The 18734-nt window shown below is 34.1% G+C and overlaps 2 protein-coding genes across 2 annotated transcripts in view; one reads left to right on the top strand and one right to left on the bottom strand.

Moving 5' to 3' along the window:
• The window catches only part of LOC117327551 (myosin light chain kinase A-like), a 32712-nt gene extending 23941 nt beyond the window's left edge, over positions 1-8771 (top strand). The window contains exons 8-12 of the mRNA XM_033884599.1: positions 200-312; positions 813-898; positions 1641-1847; positions 3003-3071; positions 3269-8771. Of these exons, the coding sequence (XP_033740490.1) occupies positions 200-312; positions 813-898; positions 1641-1847; positions 3003-3071; positions 3269-3475 (682 nt within the window). The 3' untranslated portion in view covers positions 3476-8771. The remainder of the gene's footprint in view (positions 1-199; positions 313-812; positions 899-1640; positions 1848-3002; positions 3072-3268) is intronic.
• Positions 8772-9177: 406 nt separating this feature from the next.
• Positions 9178-17398, bottom strand: LOC117327552 (ganglioside GM2 activator-like). Its single transcript, XM_033884600.1, has 4 exons — positions 17150-17398; positions 12277-12487; positions 11370-11556; positions 9178-10323 (listed from the first exon to the last, which is right to left on the bottom strand). The coding sequence occupies exons 1-4, from the start codon at positions 17232-17234 to the stop codon at positions 10204-10206; spliced, it is 603 nt and encodes a 200-aa protein (XP_033740491.1). The 5' UTR covers positions 17235-17398; the 3' UTR covers positions 9178-10203.
• Positions 17399-18734: the final 1336 nt, after the last annotated feature.

Below are 18734 nucleotides of genomic sequence, written 5' to 3'. Positions count from 1 at the left end.
GTAATATAGATACATTGTATTGTTTAGGACTTTATAAAATCCATACTTTCATAATTAGTAATGAGCATATTTTAAATCAGAACAAATATACTTATTAATTGGATAGATATGACAATTTATGATCTACTTTATATTTTTATGACATGATTAGAGAGTGTGTAGTTGTATTAAATTGAATCCATTTCCCTCCGTTTGACAGATTGTGTGGCTCCCCACCATTCCGTTCTAAAGATGAGGACACACTGTATGATATGATAAAGCGAGGAGAGATTGATTTCTCTGGAGAAGTATGGAAAGGCATTAGTGAAGAAGGTATGTACACATAAACACAGTGTGATAAAGTGTCAACACTTGATCAGTTTTAACAAATTCCTTGATTAGTATTTTATACTTTTAAATAGCTGCTGCAGCTTTTCTCAAAATTAAATCATATTGTCCAATAAATATGCTATTTTGAGGTATATTTTTAAGTACATATTAAACTAATAATTTCTATGAATGTAAAAAATCCACTGTTGTCATCTTGAACATCCAAATGTAGTGAATTGTCTGTCCATTTGGGTACTGACTATGGTCACTGGCTTAATTCAAGGAACCTGTATAATGGTTTGATTATTGAAGGTCGTATCAGAGAATGGAACTTGAAAATCTTGCAATGCTCTGTAAGAGTAAGGTAACTGACCGATGAGTGTTTTTTTTAATGCTACAAAATCTTCCGTGTTCTTATATTCTAAGCTACACTTCAATTTATTAATTTGTACTCGTTCTTGAAAATTCCACAAAAACAAATTCTATGTTTGGTTTGGTTGTAGCCCAAGACTGTATAAGAGGCATGCTGAAAGTAGACCCGGCTCACAGGAAAACAGCTCGTGAGGTGTTGAACCATCCATGGATAACTGTGAGTATAGCATAAACTTGTTGATGTCTATTTATAGGAATTGAAAAGTGATAAGATCTATGCTTGTATGCTGTTCAAAATTCTTAGTAGCAGATATGCATTCAGTTGATTGCAGTAAAACCTTGATATAATGCTTCATTTACCTTACTGAATTGTTAATGTGGTCCCTTTTCTATTTTTCCCTGTACAATCCCTGTATATATTGTCCTTAACAGATTATCAGTCCTTTCAATGCAAAATATTATGAGAGTCCTAAATCTTGAAGATCAATACCTCAGAAAAAGTCTTGAGTTAAAGTTAATTTTTTGTTTATTTAATATCCTGTCTCAGACTGGGTGTATTTTTGTATAATGTAAGCTGGATGGGCATGTAGATAATGTTAACACTATCTTTCACCTAGACATCAATTCAATGTTATTTTATTGAAGTTGACAAAATTTCTACACTTAAATCATTGGAGGTCATTGTGTTGTATGCAGAAGATGGTTCTCTACAGAGTTACTTCCCTTTATTTTCTTTATCATAACATTGACCTCTGTAGACTTGCTGTAAAACATATCCAGTCAGCATGCTTTGTACAAACAAACCTATCCTGATTAATGGAATTTCTTAATAAGCTTCCCACAAAAACTGTAGCATCTGCTTTATAATGTGTCTCAAATACTATCTATGAACGATTTACAACTATGCTCTGTGAGACAAGTTTGTCTGAGCCTCTTGACATATCTGACATGATTACCAGGGTAAAGTTAGTGATGGCAATCATCACAATGTCCTGGAGATGATGAAAATGTGGAAAGATGAACTGAAGGTGGAGGAGGGACAAAACAGTGCAATACGTAATGGTGAAGAAAGCCCTGAGACTACGGACGAAACAGATGGAGGCACAACCAGCCCAGTTATCCAGGATCAAGCACCACAAAGCAGTTCAAATAAGGCCAATGGCAAGGTGAGTCACTCATACTCTTAATAAGAGCAGTAAATCAATTACATAAGACTTTTGTAATGTCAGACTCCAGGGGACACAAGATGTAATGTCAGACTCCAGGGGACACAATATGTAATGTCAGACTCCAGGGGACACAATATGTAATGTCAGACTCCAGGGGACACAAGATATGATGTCAGACTCCAGGGGACACAAGAGATGATGTCAGACTCCAGGGGACACAAGATGTGTAATGTCAGACTCCAGGGGATAAAAGATGTAATGTCAGACTCCACGGGACACAATATGTAATGTCAGACTCCAGGGGACACAAGATATGATGTCAGACTCCAGGGGACACAAGATGTAATATCAGACTCCAAGGGACACAAGATGTGTAATGTCAGACTCCAGGGGATAAAAGATGTAATGTCAGACTCCAGGGGATAAAAGATGTAATGTCAGACTCCAGGGGTCACAAGATGTAATGTCAGACTCCAGGGGACACAAGATGTAATGTTAGACTCCAGGGGATAAAAGATGTAATGTCAGACTCCACGGGATAAAAGATGTAATGTCAGACTCCACAGGATAAAAGATGTAATGTCAGACTCCAGGGGATAAAAGATGTAATGTCAGACTCCAGGGGTCACAAGATGTAATGTCAGACTCCAGGGGACACAAGATGTAATGTCAGACTCCAGGGGACACAAGATGTAATGTCAGACTCCAGGGGACACAAGATGTAATGTCAGACTCCAGGGGACACAAGATGTAATGTCAGACTCAAGGGGACACTATGTAATATCAGACTCAAGGGGATACACTATGTAATGTCAGACTCCAGGGGACACAAGATATGATGTCAGACTCCAGAGAACACAAGATGGCATATTAAGATTTTTTCAACAATGTTTCACTGAATAGAAACTGTTCAACATAGAAGAAATTGAAGAAAATCATAGAAATGAGCCCATGCATATATTCATTGATGAAAATATGAACATATAATCTGTGAAAGTCACATGTACTTAATACCCCACAAAGAACACCTGTTCAATAGTATATTTTAGTCAAATTGCTTCCTACTACAATCAAATGTCTTGTCACTTGTTTTTGATTGATAAGTAATTGGTCGTAATATATATGTTGAAATGTTAATCATTTGACCATCAGGCAACACATGACGGCACGTCTAGAAAGGGATCTGGTGGAACTAAGAAGTCTGGAGTCGGGAGTAAACCTGTAAGTATTCTCAGCTGTTAAATGTGGATCGTTGTATTTAAAATGCAATAAAATCTTCTGCATGATTGTTGCTTTTGAATATAATTGTTATTTTATAATGTTTCAGTTTCCTGGGTTTTTGCCCAGCAAACATTAATTGATTTTGTCTGAATTGTTTCATTATCTCTGTTATGTATGATTTTTCACTGATTCTGTAGGTATCCAACTCGAGTCGACCCAACAGCCAGTCCTTGAACCCACCCAAAGCTGGACTCATGCCAGGCTCAAGGAACTCTGTGGGATCGGGATCCAAATCCCCCTCCCAACAAAAATTCTCGAATACACCTACCAATAAAGGTGTGACTAATACCAGCAGGGTAGGGGCTGGACAAGCAGCTCCCAGGGGGAGAGGGACCAGGAAATAGTCGGACACATCTAGCTCAGTTGGCATTGCGATTCATATCGTTCATGGTGGACAAAGATACACCAAGACTAGAATATGTTTTAATGTGTTTTTACCGCTGACTGGAAGTTGGTTGGATGGCCGTGTTACATGTAGAACATTTGAAAATTGTATGAATGGAATGAGCAGTTTTGATTCTGACTTTTTATTGGACAACACTGGATGTGAAGTTAGACCTGAACAAATAACTGGCCAATATACAGAATTGCACTAGGATTGGTGTATTTTGTCTTCTTTTTGTTTTCTTACACAAACTCAAGTTTGTGTTTGATGTTTTCCATGTCCTGTTCAAACTTATTTTGTTTGTTTTATTCATTCCTTGAAAATATTATACATTGTATGTTATTATGATAGAATATTGATTTACAAATTATTTCTAAAGTATTTGTTGCTTAGTATCATTCCAAAATACAAAGTATGAACATTTTTAATTTAATTCAGTACTTTTATATTTTGCTTAAAATTGTATCAACTTTTTTTCACAGAATAATGTTTCTCTTATTGAACAGAATTAAAAACAGTTTAGCTGAGCTCTTCATCCAAAACAATTTCACTATTGAAATTATGTTCCCAATTCTTTTTGCCTGCTAATGTGCCAAAATATTACTGTCTTTTCAGTTTAACTTTATATATTTTATCAATATCATTTCAAATTGATGAGTCTGCAGTTCATACTTTATAGTTGTTTTATTTTTTTTTCATTAGTGGCTGTGCCTTTTGTCATATAAACATTAATTTACACATTGACAAGTGACTGCTCAAACTTGTTGACAATGTTTTTTTTCTTTTTCTCCCTCTTTTATTTAATAGTTTAACACATGTAGTATTAGAAGGGGGTAGTGCCTGGCCTTAAATATTGAATATGGTATTTATGAGCAGAATTTCATCAGGTAACTTAATTCCTGTAAAGCTTTAAACATGTTATTCTAAACTCTGGACAAAGGAAAATTACTTCACTATAATAATGATGTGTCCGTTGAAATAATTGAATGACATGCTACTAGTAAAATTCATGAAATTATAAACCAAATACCAATACCTTGCTTTCTGTTTGGTTGTTAATTATTATACTCTGACATATTATTCTGTCTTTAATTTCAGTTTTATATTCATTTTATGATGAAGACAAAGTAATCATTAAGAAATACACATTTATTACTACAAATGTTTTAATGCTTATTTCCCTATTTTGAAATATTAAACCAAAATAACATTTTAGTAAATTAATCTATTATTTGGCTATATTCACAGAATTAGCTTGTTTTTTCCCTCCTAGATTTTACACTGTTCTGACTAAACTTACACGTAGCTGAGAATTATTTTTCTCTTTTTAGTAAGTGAATTTGAATTGAAATTGCATGTGTACAGTATTTACAGGAGAAAACATATTTCAATAGAAAATGTAGGATAAAAAGATGCTATTTTTTTTTTTGAAAAACCCAGATTGATAACTGTCAAACAATAGGACTAGAAGGCAAGCTGTGCTAAACTGGTTTATGAAAATTATATTGGAATCACTGTCTCGTGGTTGATGTATAATTGTATGAAATGTGACGACATAATCTGTTGGTATACTAGTGTTCATTCAAGTGCTCCACGATTGTTAATACCTATGCAATCTGTATCATAATGTCAGTATTTTGTGTGGTGTGTTCTTGATAGGAATGACATGCATTCTGATGGGAAACTAATGTTTTGGCATTTAATACTTAAATATACAAAAGATACTTTAACTTTGTATCAACAGTAATCTAATTTTGGTATATTCATTTTATCATTAATGAATTATATCAACTAATTGAAAGAGATACCATGGAAGATGTTTTTGTCTACTCATTATAGAGTAATGCTCTGGTAATTATAATTACTTTTCCAAATAAATAGTGAATTACCATGTATGAATCAAATTCATCAGAAACCATAACCTTTTGGATTATTGATTTTTCTCAGTTATCTCCCTTTCAAATTATTTAACGAACTAATGTTAACAATTAAACATGTACTGTTTACCTTTCAAAGGCAATCTCTTAAATGTACATGATCATCCTGGCTGGTGTTGAGGATCTTTGAAGATTGGAACTTTTTTTTTTTAAAGTAGGAAAGTTATCTTTCTAGTGATTGGCGATATATGATTGCTTTACGTAGAAACTACCGGTAATCCGTCCCTTTGATTAATGATTTACAAAGTAACAATGAGATCTATATATTTTCCGTCCTTAAAATTCCTGGCCATTTTTTTTATGATGAACAGGTTCGTAAGAAATTCTTTATGTATTTATCATGTTGATTAAAAAGTGCCAGCCTAAGCAAATCTTCTTCAAAACTAATTGTCGATCATATTGTCTAAAGAAAGAAAGAGAGAGAGAGAAAAAAAACAAATTAAAAAGCTAGGCTTTTAGCAGGAAAAAAACGATGCTATTCAAATGCAATTTTGATTTTTTTTTTTCAATATACATGTAATAGCCATGTGAATGGTGAAACATTGGTAAAATTCCAGCTCACTATTTAACTGTTTAGAAAAGTATCTTAATCTGTTTAATTTTCTCTTTGGTTGACAATAATTTCTCCTGATCCAAAGTGCCAACTTGATCTACAGAAAACTGATCTATACAACACTCGCCTCAAACATAGTGAATCTTAATGCTGGTTGAAATTGAAATCTCATTAACATGAACATCAAGATCACTTTTATGTCACAAAAATATTCTTGCCAAATGAATCTGACAAAATATTTGTTTCTGTGTGATTTCAGAACATTTAGTTATCAAGTCAGATAAATAATATCACAATTTTTAAATGTACCTGGGTATTTTTGATTGTGGTATATTAAGTTATTTTAACTTTAAGATGTAGTGATTAGTACAATCATAACAGCCAACTCGTTGATTGATAATATATTTTCTTTTTTTTTTCTCAAAAACATTCGTATTTTCCTTTTTTTTATATATATATATATATATATATATAATTTAGGGTTGGAATCATATTGTTACAATAATGAAAATTAAGTTTAAAAAGTTAGAATTGTTAAGATGATTGCTGATACTTGTATTAATAAAATATACATCGTTTTAAAGAGGTAGAAAATGTACATTACTGCTGATTTACTTGTGAATATCGACTGCTGTACTGTTTGGAATGTTTATTGTATAACACATAAGATTTTTTTTATTGTTGGCAAATCACATTGGTGAAGTTATTCAATAGAAAAATGATTGCTAACTGTAAAAGTAATTATTCTATTGTCATTTTAGCATTTTAGATTTTGTGAGATGTTGAACTTTACTTTTTGAAGACTAACATTTGAAACAGAATTATAGCTATATTTACAATGTATATACAAAAACACAATAGCAAAAATCTCATACATTGAAAAATATCAACATTATCTATGAACACCTCAAAAATCCACACCACAAAGGTTTCACATCCAAAGTATTATATTAAGATGTCTCTTTTGAATATTTAAGAATAAGAATTTAAAGGAATTTTCTTCTTCAACTTGATGAGTAAATAATAATATTCTATTAATAGATTTTGCCTTTGGTGGTATTCCAGTCATTTCCACCTTGCACACATGCAGCGTATCATTCATTATACATGCATACTATTAATTAGTTTTACATGATTTTGTATTAATGTGCAATTATTTTTTTTCAGAGCATTCTTCATGAAACATATAATTTTTTTAACTTATTTTTTGAAAATGATACTTTAATAGAATATTTTTATCCATAATTTGCATTCACAGAAAATCATTTGAAAGTTGTGAAATTCAACTCCATGTAAACCAATATTTTATAACATAACAAAGATAGCCCCCAAATGTTATCCGAGTTTAGTCTTCATAAGAAACAAAATTTTAAGACAGATTTAATATTTTAGGAATAAATAGAACTATCCTTCAGGAATATTGAGTTTAATCTGATAATTTCAAAACTATTTTGTGAAAGCTAAAAAATAACATTGAAAATTATATGTTGTGTCTAGTTTTATTTGTGAAAACTAGAAAATGACACTTAATCTTTGCAATGCAATAACATAATTATCAATTTCATTTAAAATGTTAGGGCCTTTTTTGTTAATTTTATACCACCCTTGTGGTTTGTGTAAATATCTGTAGACAAGTTGTCTTCCTCCCAGTCAGGTTCTCGGATAGATGATAAGAATGTGTAAACTAATGTCATCATCTGTTATAATGTCTGTTGGCTCATTCGTAGGCTTGTCCACGGCATCATTAGGAATCAGAAGTCTTCAAGAGACATCATTGAAGGATATCAGCCTCACTCTGTTAGACTTTGTATGTATATAGCTAACGGATGTCAGCACAGCCCCTTTGACTTCACTTAAGGGTTAAAGTTATACTTTATGCATATGAATATGTAGTATAATTTGATATGCAGGTCGTAGGTGAGGAGTTGTGTCATTGTTTTGGGTATATTTGTCACTGCTGGTGCCAATTTATGCAAGTTCTATGAGACAAAATGATGAAAGTTATTTGTGAATGTGTTTTAAAATGTTCCTATTATGTTGTAATTTTTTAAGCTCACACCATTTCATTTTTAGTTTCATTTGGTTTTGTCTTCGTACGTCCTGTGACTATGCCTTTTTTTTTAAATTACCAGTTTATACGTTCAACATGTAAACAATATTTTTTGACATGTAGCTCCAGCTCTCTGATATTGGAAAATAACTCAACACCAACCTACCGTTAGACGTTTTTATTCTTCTGTCTCTTTTGCAAAGCACACAGCAAATCATGATTGATGGAACAAGATTTCCCCAGAGTCATGACATAATATTTATTTTTGGTCAGCTGATTTTAACAGAAAAGTTATTTAAGTAAAAAAGAAAGGTGCATCACAATTTCATTGAAATGGTGAAAGTGTAAAATTTGTATTTTGATAGATTTTATCTAAGATTTTGTGACAAATGAAAGCTTTAAAGCTAATTAAAAAACTAGATTAGATTTTGTAAACAATTTCAAACATTTCCTGTTTCAGAGAACCAATAAGATTTCCCTTTGTATTTGTGGAGTAACTATGTATGGCTGATAGAAATGTAAAACAGTATGTGTTATCATTTATAGGGTGTTGGAAAGGCATTGTCCATGTGGCAGTGTTCTGTCTACAACATAATGTGTGTTTACCTGTGATACAAAGCACAGTTCGCTTCCATCAATATATATATACATATAATATAATGTGTAGTTCGGGTGTGCATTCATTCAGATTTAAAACAATTCATATATATAGTTGTTGAGAAAAAAACCCATAAGAAACATTCCAAAATGTTTATTTTCCATCATGTTTTTGCATTAAAATGCTCTCATTGTAAATAATGCTAGCTACATATAGGACAAATTTTATATGTATTTTGAGAGATAATTTATAATGACTGTTATATCATTAAACCATGGGTGTTGCCTTGTTTGGTTTTACTATACTAATTGGAGATAACTTGTTCTGAAGCAAGGAGATAAACTTGTGATGTCAATAAGTGGATGGAAGGCTTTGCGAGGAGAGGTTTTCAGTAATTCACCAGAATTCTGGTTCTACCAAGGGCATGGTTGATCGACTGGACTAAGTGCCAAAACTCCTGTGTCAAGAAATATTAAGTTATTTGTATATAGCAGACAAAAAAAAAACAACAACAACAACAACAAACGTTTAAAAGTTTTTATGGCTGGACAATATCTGGATATTCACAAAGTGTATGTTATATAGGTAATACTTTGAGAAGATATAACTGACACATCTCATCGGAATCTTATGTATATACCTGTTACTGAAAATGTCTCCCTCGAATCTCAATGTAAATTTTATCATCACAGAATATCTAGTTGTCTGTTTTAAATTGAACAAATCTTCAAAGACATATGAAACAGAAAGAGAAGACTAAAACCTCTTGTGTAGATCGGTGTTGGTAAAACATTTTGCACGTCGTATGTTTACACTATATACACTTGGAAACTGTTCCTTTATATTTTACGGTCTCATGCCTTACTTTGATAACCTTTCCTTGCAAAGTGATCTACCATTCCAAGTTATCTTGAAAATAAAAAATCAAAAAAAAAAGACCTCGTTTTGTATTCATTTCCCACCCATATGACAGGTGGCTTTTTACATGATACATTTATACAGATATGTTTTCTCCTCATTTTATAGATGCAATGATGAAATCGCGAAAGTTGTACGACAGCGGTGCATGGAAACTACATCTTGGAAACATACGAGACTGGCTCTGTCTGGGAAACTAGACTCAATCTTGACTTGCTGCAATATAGTAAATGACTTCTGGTCTCACCATATGGATCCATTGAAATATATTGTAAAGTTTAACAAGAATTTCTAATGATTTTTTTGAGTTTACTTAATGAGTGAATTTTAAACAAGTAACATTTAGTCATTCACAACGTTTAATCTGCAGGTTAAGGAAGACATTTTGGCCTTTTTGATTGGAGGAGAGTTTGTCCCTTTTCAAAACATATTACTGGAGCTTGTTCTAAAATATGTCTGAAAATGTCTGTCTGTCTTCCTACACGTACCATTTGATAATTTGTTTTTCTAAAATTGTGAGCACTCCAGAAAAACTGAAAGGAAAAGGGAAATATTTACTCGGTGGATGACGCAATTGTTTTATTAATAATCACATCAGAATCTGAAACCTGATCAAACATAAAAAAAAAGCTTATCCGAATAGGCAGCTGAAGAATGAGCACGGGGCACCGATCGACATATCCATGGAGTGACAGGCCACTTGTGTACTCCTGGCCTTGTCTGTCAGGGTGGCTCGGATCTGATAGTCTCCCTGCAGTGTGAGAAAAGCAAATTCCGTAGAAATATATAAAAATGGGGATCCTGTGATAAGTGTTTGACGAGTCTTAATATAAATTCCAAATTGATTTTCTTGGATATCATTTCAAAACTGAAAAATATATTGATAACTATACTGATGTACATCTTCATTTATCAAGCAATGTGACATCCAGCGATAGTTGTGTCTACAGAAACATATGCCTTTATTACATGTACAGTGTATATTTATACACAATTGTTTAAACAAAGGGTTCAACATTCGGCCATTATGTTATATAAGATACATATGACTTTATTACATGTACAGTGTATATTTTTATACATAATTGTTTAAACAAATGGTTTTGCAGTATTCAACACGGTAAGAAATGAAGGATGTTTCCTTTTTTATCATCAAATGTATCGAGAATCAAGATTATCCGAACACAGTACAATGCATCTTGGGTCTTTTTGGATGCTTAATTACAATATATTATATCTATTGAGAGAGGTAATCATGTAGTACTATCCATGTACCCAATAAGACCCGCGATACATCATACCGTGAGGTGTGATACTAAGGGCCAACCAACAACACTAAAATACACCATCTCGTCCACAGTAGTATATCGCAATTAAAAAGAAACAGTACATTATATTTGAATGTGGTTTTAAAATTTTCTTTGAGAATCATATCATAACACTACTTTATACGAGATCTCTAAATTTTCACAATTGCGATTGTATGCTTATACTCAAGGAGAGAAATCTATTTTGATAGGGGATTTTAATGGCTTTTACAATTAAATCAATATTATACCCATCTTCGAATTCGCTAGCCAAGGCTTCTGTTTACGTTACACTCCACGAACCCTGTAACGTAATCAGAAGCCTTGGCTAACGAAGATGTGACACCTACTGTACAAAGACGATTATACGTTTCGTTTTTCATACTCCTTACACCAAGGGCGCTATCCCGAAGAAGACAAAGATGATTTAAAGGGATACACGCGATACTGATACCAAGGCCGTTATCATTAGCTATGCTATCATACTCACCGACGCTAACCAGCTCCAGACCCCAGACAACTCAGGGATCTGGAAATGTCCGTGGCGTAATTCGTAGTGGCCCGCTGGAATTGGACATGTACATGGTAAGCCTTCTCCAGACAGCTGTGGGGGGCAATTTGCTGTTCCATCTTTCATGAAGGATGAGCTCAAAAGCGAGCACACATCGTCATAGGTACTAGAAACACAGGTATTCAGATATGACAAGCAAATGGATTATGATACAACATAGCCCGAGTTTTCTCTGGCCCTGTCACCATGTCTGGTGCAGACATGGTGACAGGGCCAGAGAAAACTCGGGCTAGATACAACAGTATCCGCTTCCTAAAATTTAACCAAAACCTGCAACATTTGCGCAGTGTATTTCCATTTTTCAAACTACATGTGGCCCCAGTTTCATCAATATTCCTGAATTTGAATTTGATCAAGCTTTCATGTGGAAATATTGAAGTTAAAGAATTTCCCTTCATTCGATGAAACTCCATGGGGCCTAACATTGTATCATGGTTTTAATGTTCTCGTCCAGTGATATTTCAGTAATGATATACGCATTTTTATAAGTAAATTAACCAAATAACCCAAAGACACCGATTAAATACGGTGAACAGTTAGGATAGCAGTACTATATACCGATATGTACAAACCATGGAACATTTTTACTTATCTGTTCACTCATCGACGAAACCTAAACCCGATGCGAAAACAACGTGTTTTTGTAAAGAGTAACAGTTAGTCAACATGCTGTAACTGTGTAAGACATGTACAGGTACCATAGAACACATTCTCACGTTATCGGTGTTAAACAAGTCCATACGTTATGTCCGAAAAAAAGAGTTACCTTGGTACTAACACGTGCTTTTCTGCCTACTAATTAAATCACATCATCAATCATACTCACCAGCTGCCAACATTGGAGATGCATGGTATTGGTACCCAGAGTCCCAACACTTTCCTTTTGACAGACAGAGACATCTGGAGAGGGCCAGTTATGTTCTTGTAGACATCCAAGTTTCCTACGATGTCAACAGGCCCGGGGACAACGACAGGGAAAGGGCTGGCCGTGGCCGCGTTAACATGGACGATGTTGTTAGAGTTACGTTCATTGTTGGCTGGAGAGAGAGAGAGAGAGTTGAAGAAGACATGCGATTTATGAAAGTATTCATTAAGGGGCATCTAAACAGCAAATCCAGCCAAAACAGTTGATATTTAACAAGGCTATACATCTCTACTATGGTGCAATTTAATAGAAATAACTTGATAAAATTTTGATATGTACCATGTCAAACTGTGGGCCTTGCTGTTGACATTTAATTTGTTCAGTAGTTCGTAAATTTCAACAAAACATGAGAAAAATGCATATTTCAGGGGGACATAATTAACTCATTTGTATCGCATTTATTGTGCAAAACAGTCATGTCGGTTTGCTCACAAGGGTCTAAAGCACAAAATAGGAGCATTAGTTTGACAATATTGGACTTTATGATATGTATTAACACCAATTTTATTTAGACCTTGAAATGCAAATGGTGGTTGTGAATAATATCACACAATTATGGCATATAAGAAGGTATTTCAAACGTCAAAAATGCTCATATTAGATACTATAGAAAACTCTAGACATGGCAGGAAGACTGTTTTTAGGAAAAATGTTCATCCGTTGAGTTTGGGGTAAAAGATATATATTTCTGAAAAAGGCCCAAAACTCACAAGTTTGACAATTTGTCTTAATAAGGTCATTCTTACTATTATCAGATGTCTTAAAAGTATGATATAGGAGCATTTTTAATGGCTGAAATGCCTCCCTTTATGCCATATTTGTGTAATATCATCCACAGCCGCCATTTACATTTCAAGGTCAAAACAAAATGTGTGTTTATACTTACATAAAGTCAAATCCGGTCAAACAAATGCTCCTACCCTGTGCTAATGACACTAGTGAGCATGACAGCTGGGCTATTTTTCAGGTTTGGTTATTTTTGTGACTTAGAATTATTCCATGCTATAACTTACCACAAAGTAACTCTATAGAATAAATTGTTAGCATCTACATCAAATTAGTTGTGATTTTAAGACACTACATGTCCAAACAAACATTTTGGTATATTACATGACTATTTTTGTGCAAATTTTAAGATATTCATTCGTGTTTGAAATTCAACATTATTCTGCTATATAGATGACCCTTAAGCGAATAACCATTCGTTTTAGATATCCATTCCGTTGCATTATGGACAGAAACAGGTGTGTTTTCCACATAATATTATATGGTACTGGTAGTATACCAATGGCGATCCTTCAATTCAAGGGGTGATTGATTCTTAGTCCACAAAATGATTTCAAGTGAAATAGATTTAAATAAAATATGATACAGTTTAACATTTTTCTTCTTCGATATTCACCCGCCATAGTCAAACATAAGTTATGTGGTCTCGCTAATCTTGATTGATTCCCCGAAGTATCTGTTTAGAAAGATAGATCTCTGTCTGCTTGGTTTATCACCGCGTGGGTCATTTTGAGGCTGGGTCTCCTTGTAGTAGTTAGTGACTACTTCACTGAACAACATACGGGTGTCACGTCGCATGCCGTGTAGAGCAATTAGGAGAAACACTTGCCCAAGGACACAACCACTACAGCACATATCTATTTGTTTCTCGGCTTCCCGTGAAACACAAACCAATCTCTGTATTCGCTTCTATCTATATATTATGTAATAATAAAACATGATGATAAGGACAATTGATTTAACATTTGGGATGAGATCATGGGGTCCTTGAGCCAGGGGTATAATGTATCAGTTCTATGATGATGCCAACAAATCCCCTCATATCAGGCAGAGATTGATATCCTATCTATATGGGCAGATATATCCAGTTTTGCACTAATGGTGCTAAAGTAATCAATTATATAGCTCATTTTGTCGTTCCGACCCTATTGTTGTGACTTTGGACATTGTTCTCGTATCAGACATCTGATGAATAATAATTTTTTGACGGTTGATGGACGTGTATGGACCACACATACTCCCTGTCGTTAGAATAGTTTAATGTGTTTCTGAGTATTGTACATGAACATCGTTCCATCGGGAAAATATGGCTGGTGAAATAAGGTTTGTTGTCCCTTTCAGTAGTTACACCAGTCTTGTTCTCTACGTCTGAACCATCCTACAGTGACCCTACTAAGAACCGATGCTGACGTCGGACAGTGTAAAACGATTTATTCTTCCAGGAGTGTAGACGATACGAAATATTCCTAGTTAATAATGTTAAGTATTATAGCGAGTGTTAATACAGGTAAAAATGATGACTTATAAGATAAATCGATGTATATCTAGTATGTATGCATCAGGCAAATACAATGGCCGATCGTGAAATATCCACGGTTCTAGTCAGTACATGTAGTATTATTCTTATGTAGTCGAAATCAATCTTAGTGTTAACAATGAAGGACATTCAGTTTTTATTTTGATTGTTTTGTATTTTTGTGAAAAAAATGGGGTGGTGTGTGTGTGTGTGTGTGTGTGTGTGTGTGTGGGGTGGGGGGGGGGGGGGGGGGGGGGGGGGGGGGGGTGGGGGGTGGGGGGGGGGGTTCAATTTACGGTTCACTGACAATTAATTGGGGTCAATTATGGCCAAAATGTGATGTAAATGCAAGAATATGATGTAAATTAATTTGTGACTAAACATAGCACAATTGTCTACATAATGGTGTGTTGTCAGATAGGGTCATACATCGTGTCTTAAATGACCCTGACCACACTGTCTAGTACCTTTAAACGTTATCTATGTGGACCAAGCACACGTGACACATCTTTCCATAAAAAGGTCGTTATTTATCATAGAATGTATTACATTCATAAGATTATACATACGTTTTATTGACTTGCCATATTTACATCATTTTAAATATACTTCTAGTTGAATTTAAACGCAAAACACTGACTGATATCATTTTCAACAAAATATCCCTTTGATTGAACTCGATTTGCGTCTAATTTCTATCTGATTGGTATATATTATATTGGATTACGATGAAACATCATATTGCCATTTATTTACTACCGAAGGTAATTAATTAGTATATGGCATACACGAATTAAAGATGTTGAAAATGTTACATCATGGGCTCATTTTTATCATCCCACTCCTGCTGAACTGACCTGACTAGGTGGAAACGAATACTCTTGTACTATCTGCTATTGAATTTCATTACAGATCATTGCTGATATGAATTCAGCGTCGTAACGTCAAATCAAACAATGCCACTGATAACAAATGTCCTCCGAATCTTTGCCATTGGAATTTAAGAAATCTGCAAAAATGTGTTTTTGCTGCATGGATAAGCATTTCTTCAATAGTTTTAAGTCTGTCTTTTACAAAAAGTATACTTCTATTTATATCTCGGGTCAAAGACCGCTTTTCAGGTAATGGTATCATTGCTCTTATCTCTGTTAAGGAGAGGTCAGATGAAAGCTAAAGTTCCTTTGTACACAGAGAGGTCAGGTCAGCTCGGTTCCTATCTGCCCTTAACTAGTTAACTCGCTACAGTTATGTCCTGACATTAATTGGTTAGCTCTGTATCGGTTCCTGCATGTCCTTAACTAGTTAACTCGCTACAGTTATGTCCTGACATTAATTGGTTAGCTCTGTATCGGTTCCTGCATGTCCTTAACTAGTTAACTCGCTACAGTTATGTCCTGACATTAATTGGTTAGCTCTGTATCGGTTCCTGCATGTCCTTAACTAGTTAACTCGCGACAGTTCCACCCTGACATTAACTGGTCAGCTCTGTATCATTTTCTGCCTGTCCTGCTTCAATGCTTGTAAGACCTTTGCACAAATATGCGTGTATGGAAGATCCGCCCGATTTGTATTGAACTGGATGTACAGAACTGTGTGCCTTATCATCAACGACAAGGGGCCATTCAGCAATATTTATACAGTCATGCCTTCTTCCTGAATGAGCGACCTGTGTGTAGGTTTTATTTCTGTTGTTTTTAATAAGACATATTCAAGATATTTTAAACGTGCCTCCAGAGGGATGTTAAACTTCGTATAGAAATTTTACCTGCAATGGAGATCAGTTTTCAGTATGTGACACATATATACAAGGGCATTTGTGCAGTTCTGTCATTTTCCCATTGAACATTGAAGATTTGCTGTCAATCCTTCTGGAGATAACATAAGCGTATTTCCTTTTACAGGACAGGTGACATTGTCTTGACGTCACGTGTCAAAGGTCAATATTCCTACATTTATTTAGGATTGGTCAGTAAGATTTCATGAATTGTCTGATTAATGATACGACAGCTGATTGTATACACAAATGATATAATAATACAGTATGGAGTTAGTAGAACCTTCATTTCTAGTTATTCTAATTTCATCTTTTTGTTCTATCTCAGCATTACCTACTCGTTCACTTTTCATTCATAGAAACTCACTCGTTCAATAATTCACGTTTCAGTCCGCCAAGAAAGCTAATGTCAAAATTTATATTTGTTCACGAGAACAGACCTAGGTTATCATGAGATATGTTTTAGGAAACATTGATTATATTTAGTTTGCTTAACCTATTATATTCCTTTTCCAAGATACAATCTTCTTGATATAGACATTTTCACTCATATAACATATAATATCAGTAACCATATGAAAAATAATGATAACAATATTAAAGCAATCAAAATATAAATATCATCATATTTATAGAACCAGAGTCGGTTAAAAAAGGGAAAACACACAAACACGCCTAAAATAAATAAGTTAACTTACTTCTCATGCAGTCACTGAAGGGAAAGGTCCCGGCATGGCACACACAGACCAGGCAGATGGCTATTACAACGCTGAGGTATGACATGGTTGATTGAGAGATTCTCTAACAATGACCTTCCGTTCTTATCCAACCTATATAAGACCTTTGTAGATAGGCAATCACCTGGTCAAGGTTTTCAGGTAAAATGGGCTGGACTTGGTGACATTTACAATCATATGGTCTGTCTTGTCTTTATACGTTACTCCGTAAGATAGATACAGTAAATAATGCCGTGTGTTATATCTGTATATTAGATGCACCTTGTGCAAATCATTCGCCAATTCTTGGTCTGTTTAAGGAAAAGATATTTATTGAGAGAACAATCAGAATCAAGTTGACAAATATAGTGTACGATGCTTTGTGACGACATATGCAAAAAATGATGACGTCATAATGTAAATACTTTCACGTCATATTGCACGCATAATCAATATTATTAACGTTTTTATAGTATTACTTGCACAAAATATTTAATACATAGATTTTCTAGTAACTAAGAATAATGCATAGGTTAGTACCTGAGGTAATCTTGTACAAAACATTACCAGCAACACACGAATGATACATACATATTGGTGGTATTTGTCTTAATTAATCTGCTGTTTTGAAGAGTAAGTCTTTATCAAAACTCACTATCGTCTTTATCAAAAGAACTAGAATAGGAAAATAACATTCTGCTAACAAGGTAATGTAAAGTTTATACATCTTATGTTTCTTAGAATTAGATCCATTTTATTAAAAATAAAATCACCTTCCCATGTTAATTGGAGTTTTTTAAATCAACAAATCAAGACTTTGCACTTTGAGAAGTTTACCACCGATTAATTTTAGGGACAATACAAATTTTAGTAAACGTAGTGTTATTGTGTGGGAAAAGCCCTTATCTTCAGGCATTATGGTGTACTGCATTAAAGCATGTCTGATAAATTCTAATTGGTAGGAATCATGATTGAAGATGTTCGTTTCCTCTGAATTAATATATTTAGGTCCAGTTTGATTTTACACGGAAGCTCTCCTTACACATGTGTCCTAGAAGACGAAACAGTTATATGTAATGGTTTCACATTTATACTAAATGAATATTTTCTATGTATTCCATTTGTTTATTTTGTAATATATTCCGCGGTATGCTTGATACAACTAGGTCATTAGCAGCGTAGTAAGTAATGGAATGTCGATGGCATTCATGTTATTTTGTTTCGGCACGGCAGCACTTGTACCACATACGACAGTAACTAGTTTAGCCTAACTCTAGCTCACCCACGTAAACATAACAATACACATACCATCATGTGTATTTTGTCTATACTGCTGTGACCGGGAGAGCTATTTTCGGTCATACGTATTCATTGTAGTTTTAAAATGAATGAATCGCAAATATTTTGGGATTTTCTTCCAATTGATACGATATTGTTTTGAAATGAATAAAATGTCCTTTCATTGAAATTTAGAGTTTAATATTTATATTCCATTATTTTGCCCGGCGTGTATAAAGTCGATACTATTTTGTTTAAATTGAAACAGGTCCTGAAACACCAATTACCA

Source organism: Pecten maximus, chromosome 5 (genome assembly GCF_902652985.1).
Source record: "Pecten maximus chromosome 5, xPecMax1.1, whole genome shotgun sequence".
Lineage (NCBI taxonomy): Eukaryota > Metazoa > Mollusca > Bivalvia > Pectinida > Pectinidae > Pecten > Pecten maximus.
This window is presented reverse-complemented; position numbering and strand designations above follow the sequence as displayed.

Excerpts from the sequence above, each read along its gene's own strand:
- LOC117327552 (XM_033884600.1), bottom strand. The coding sequence starts at position 17,234 with ATGTCATACCTCAGCGTTGTAATAGCCATCTGCCTGGTCTGTGTGTGC. Across the intron at positions 12,488-17,149 it reads CTTCAGTGACTGCATGAGAA|CCAACAATGAACGTAACTCT; the intron begins GTAAGTTAACTT and ends CTCTCTCTCCAG. Across the intron at positions 11,557-12,276 it reads ATCTCCAATGTTGGCAGCTG|TACCTATGACGATGTGTGCT; the intron begins GTGAGTATGATT and ends CTGTGTTTCTAG.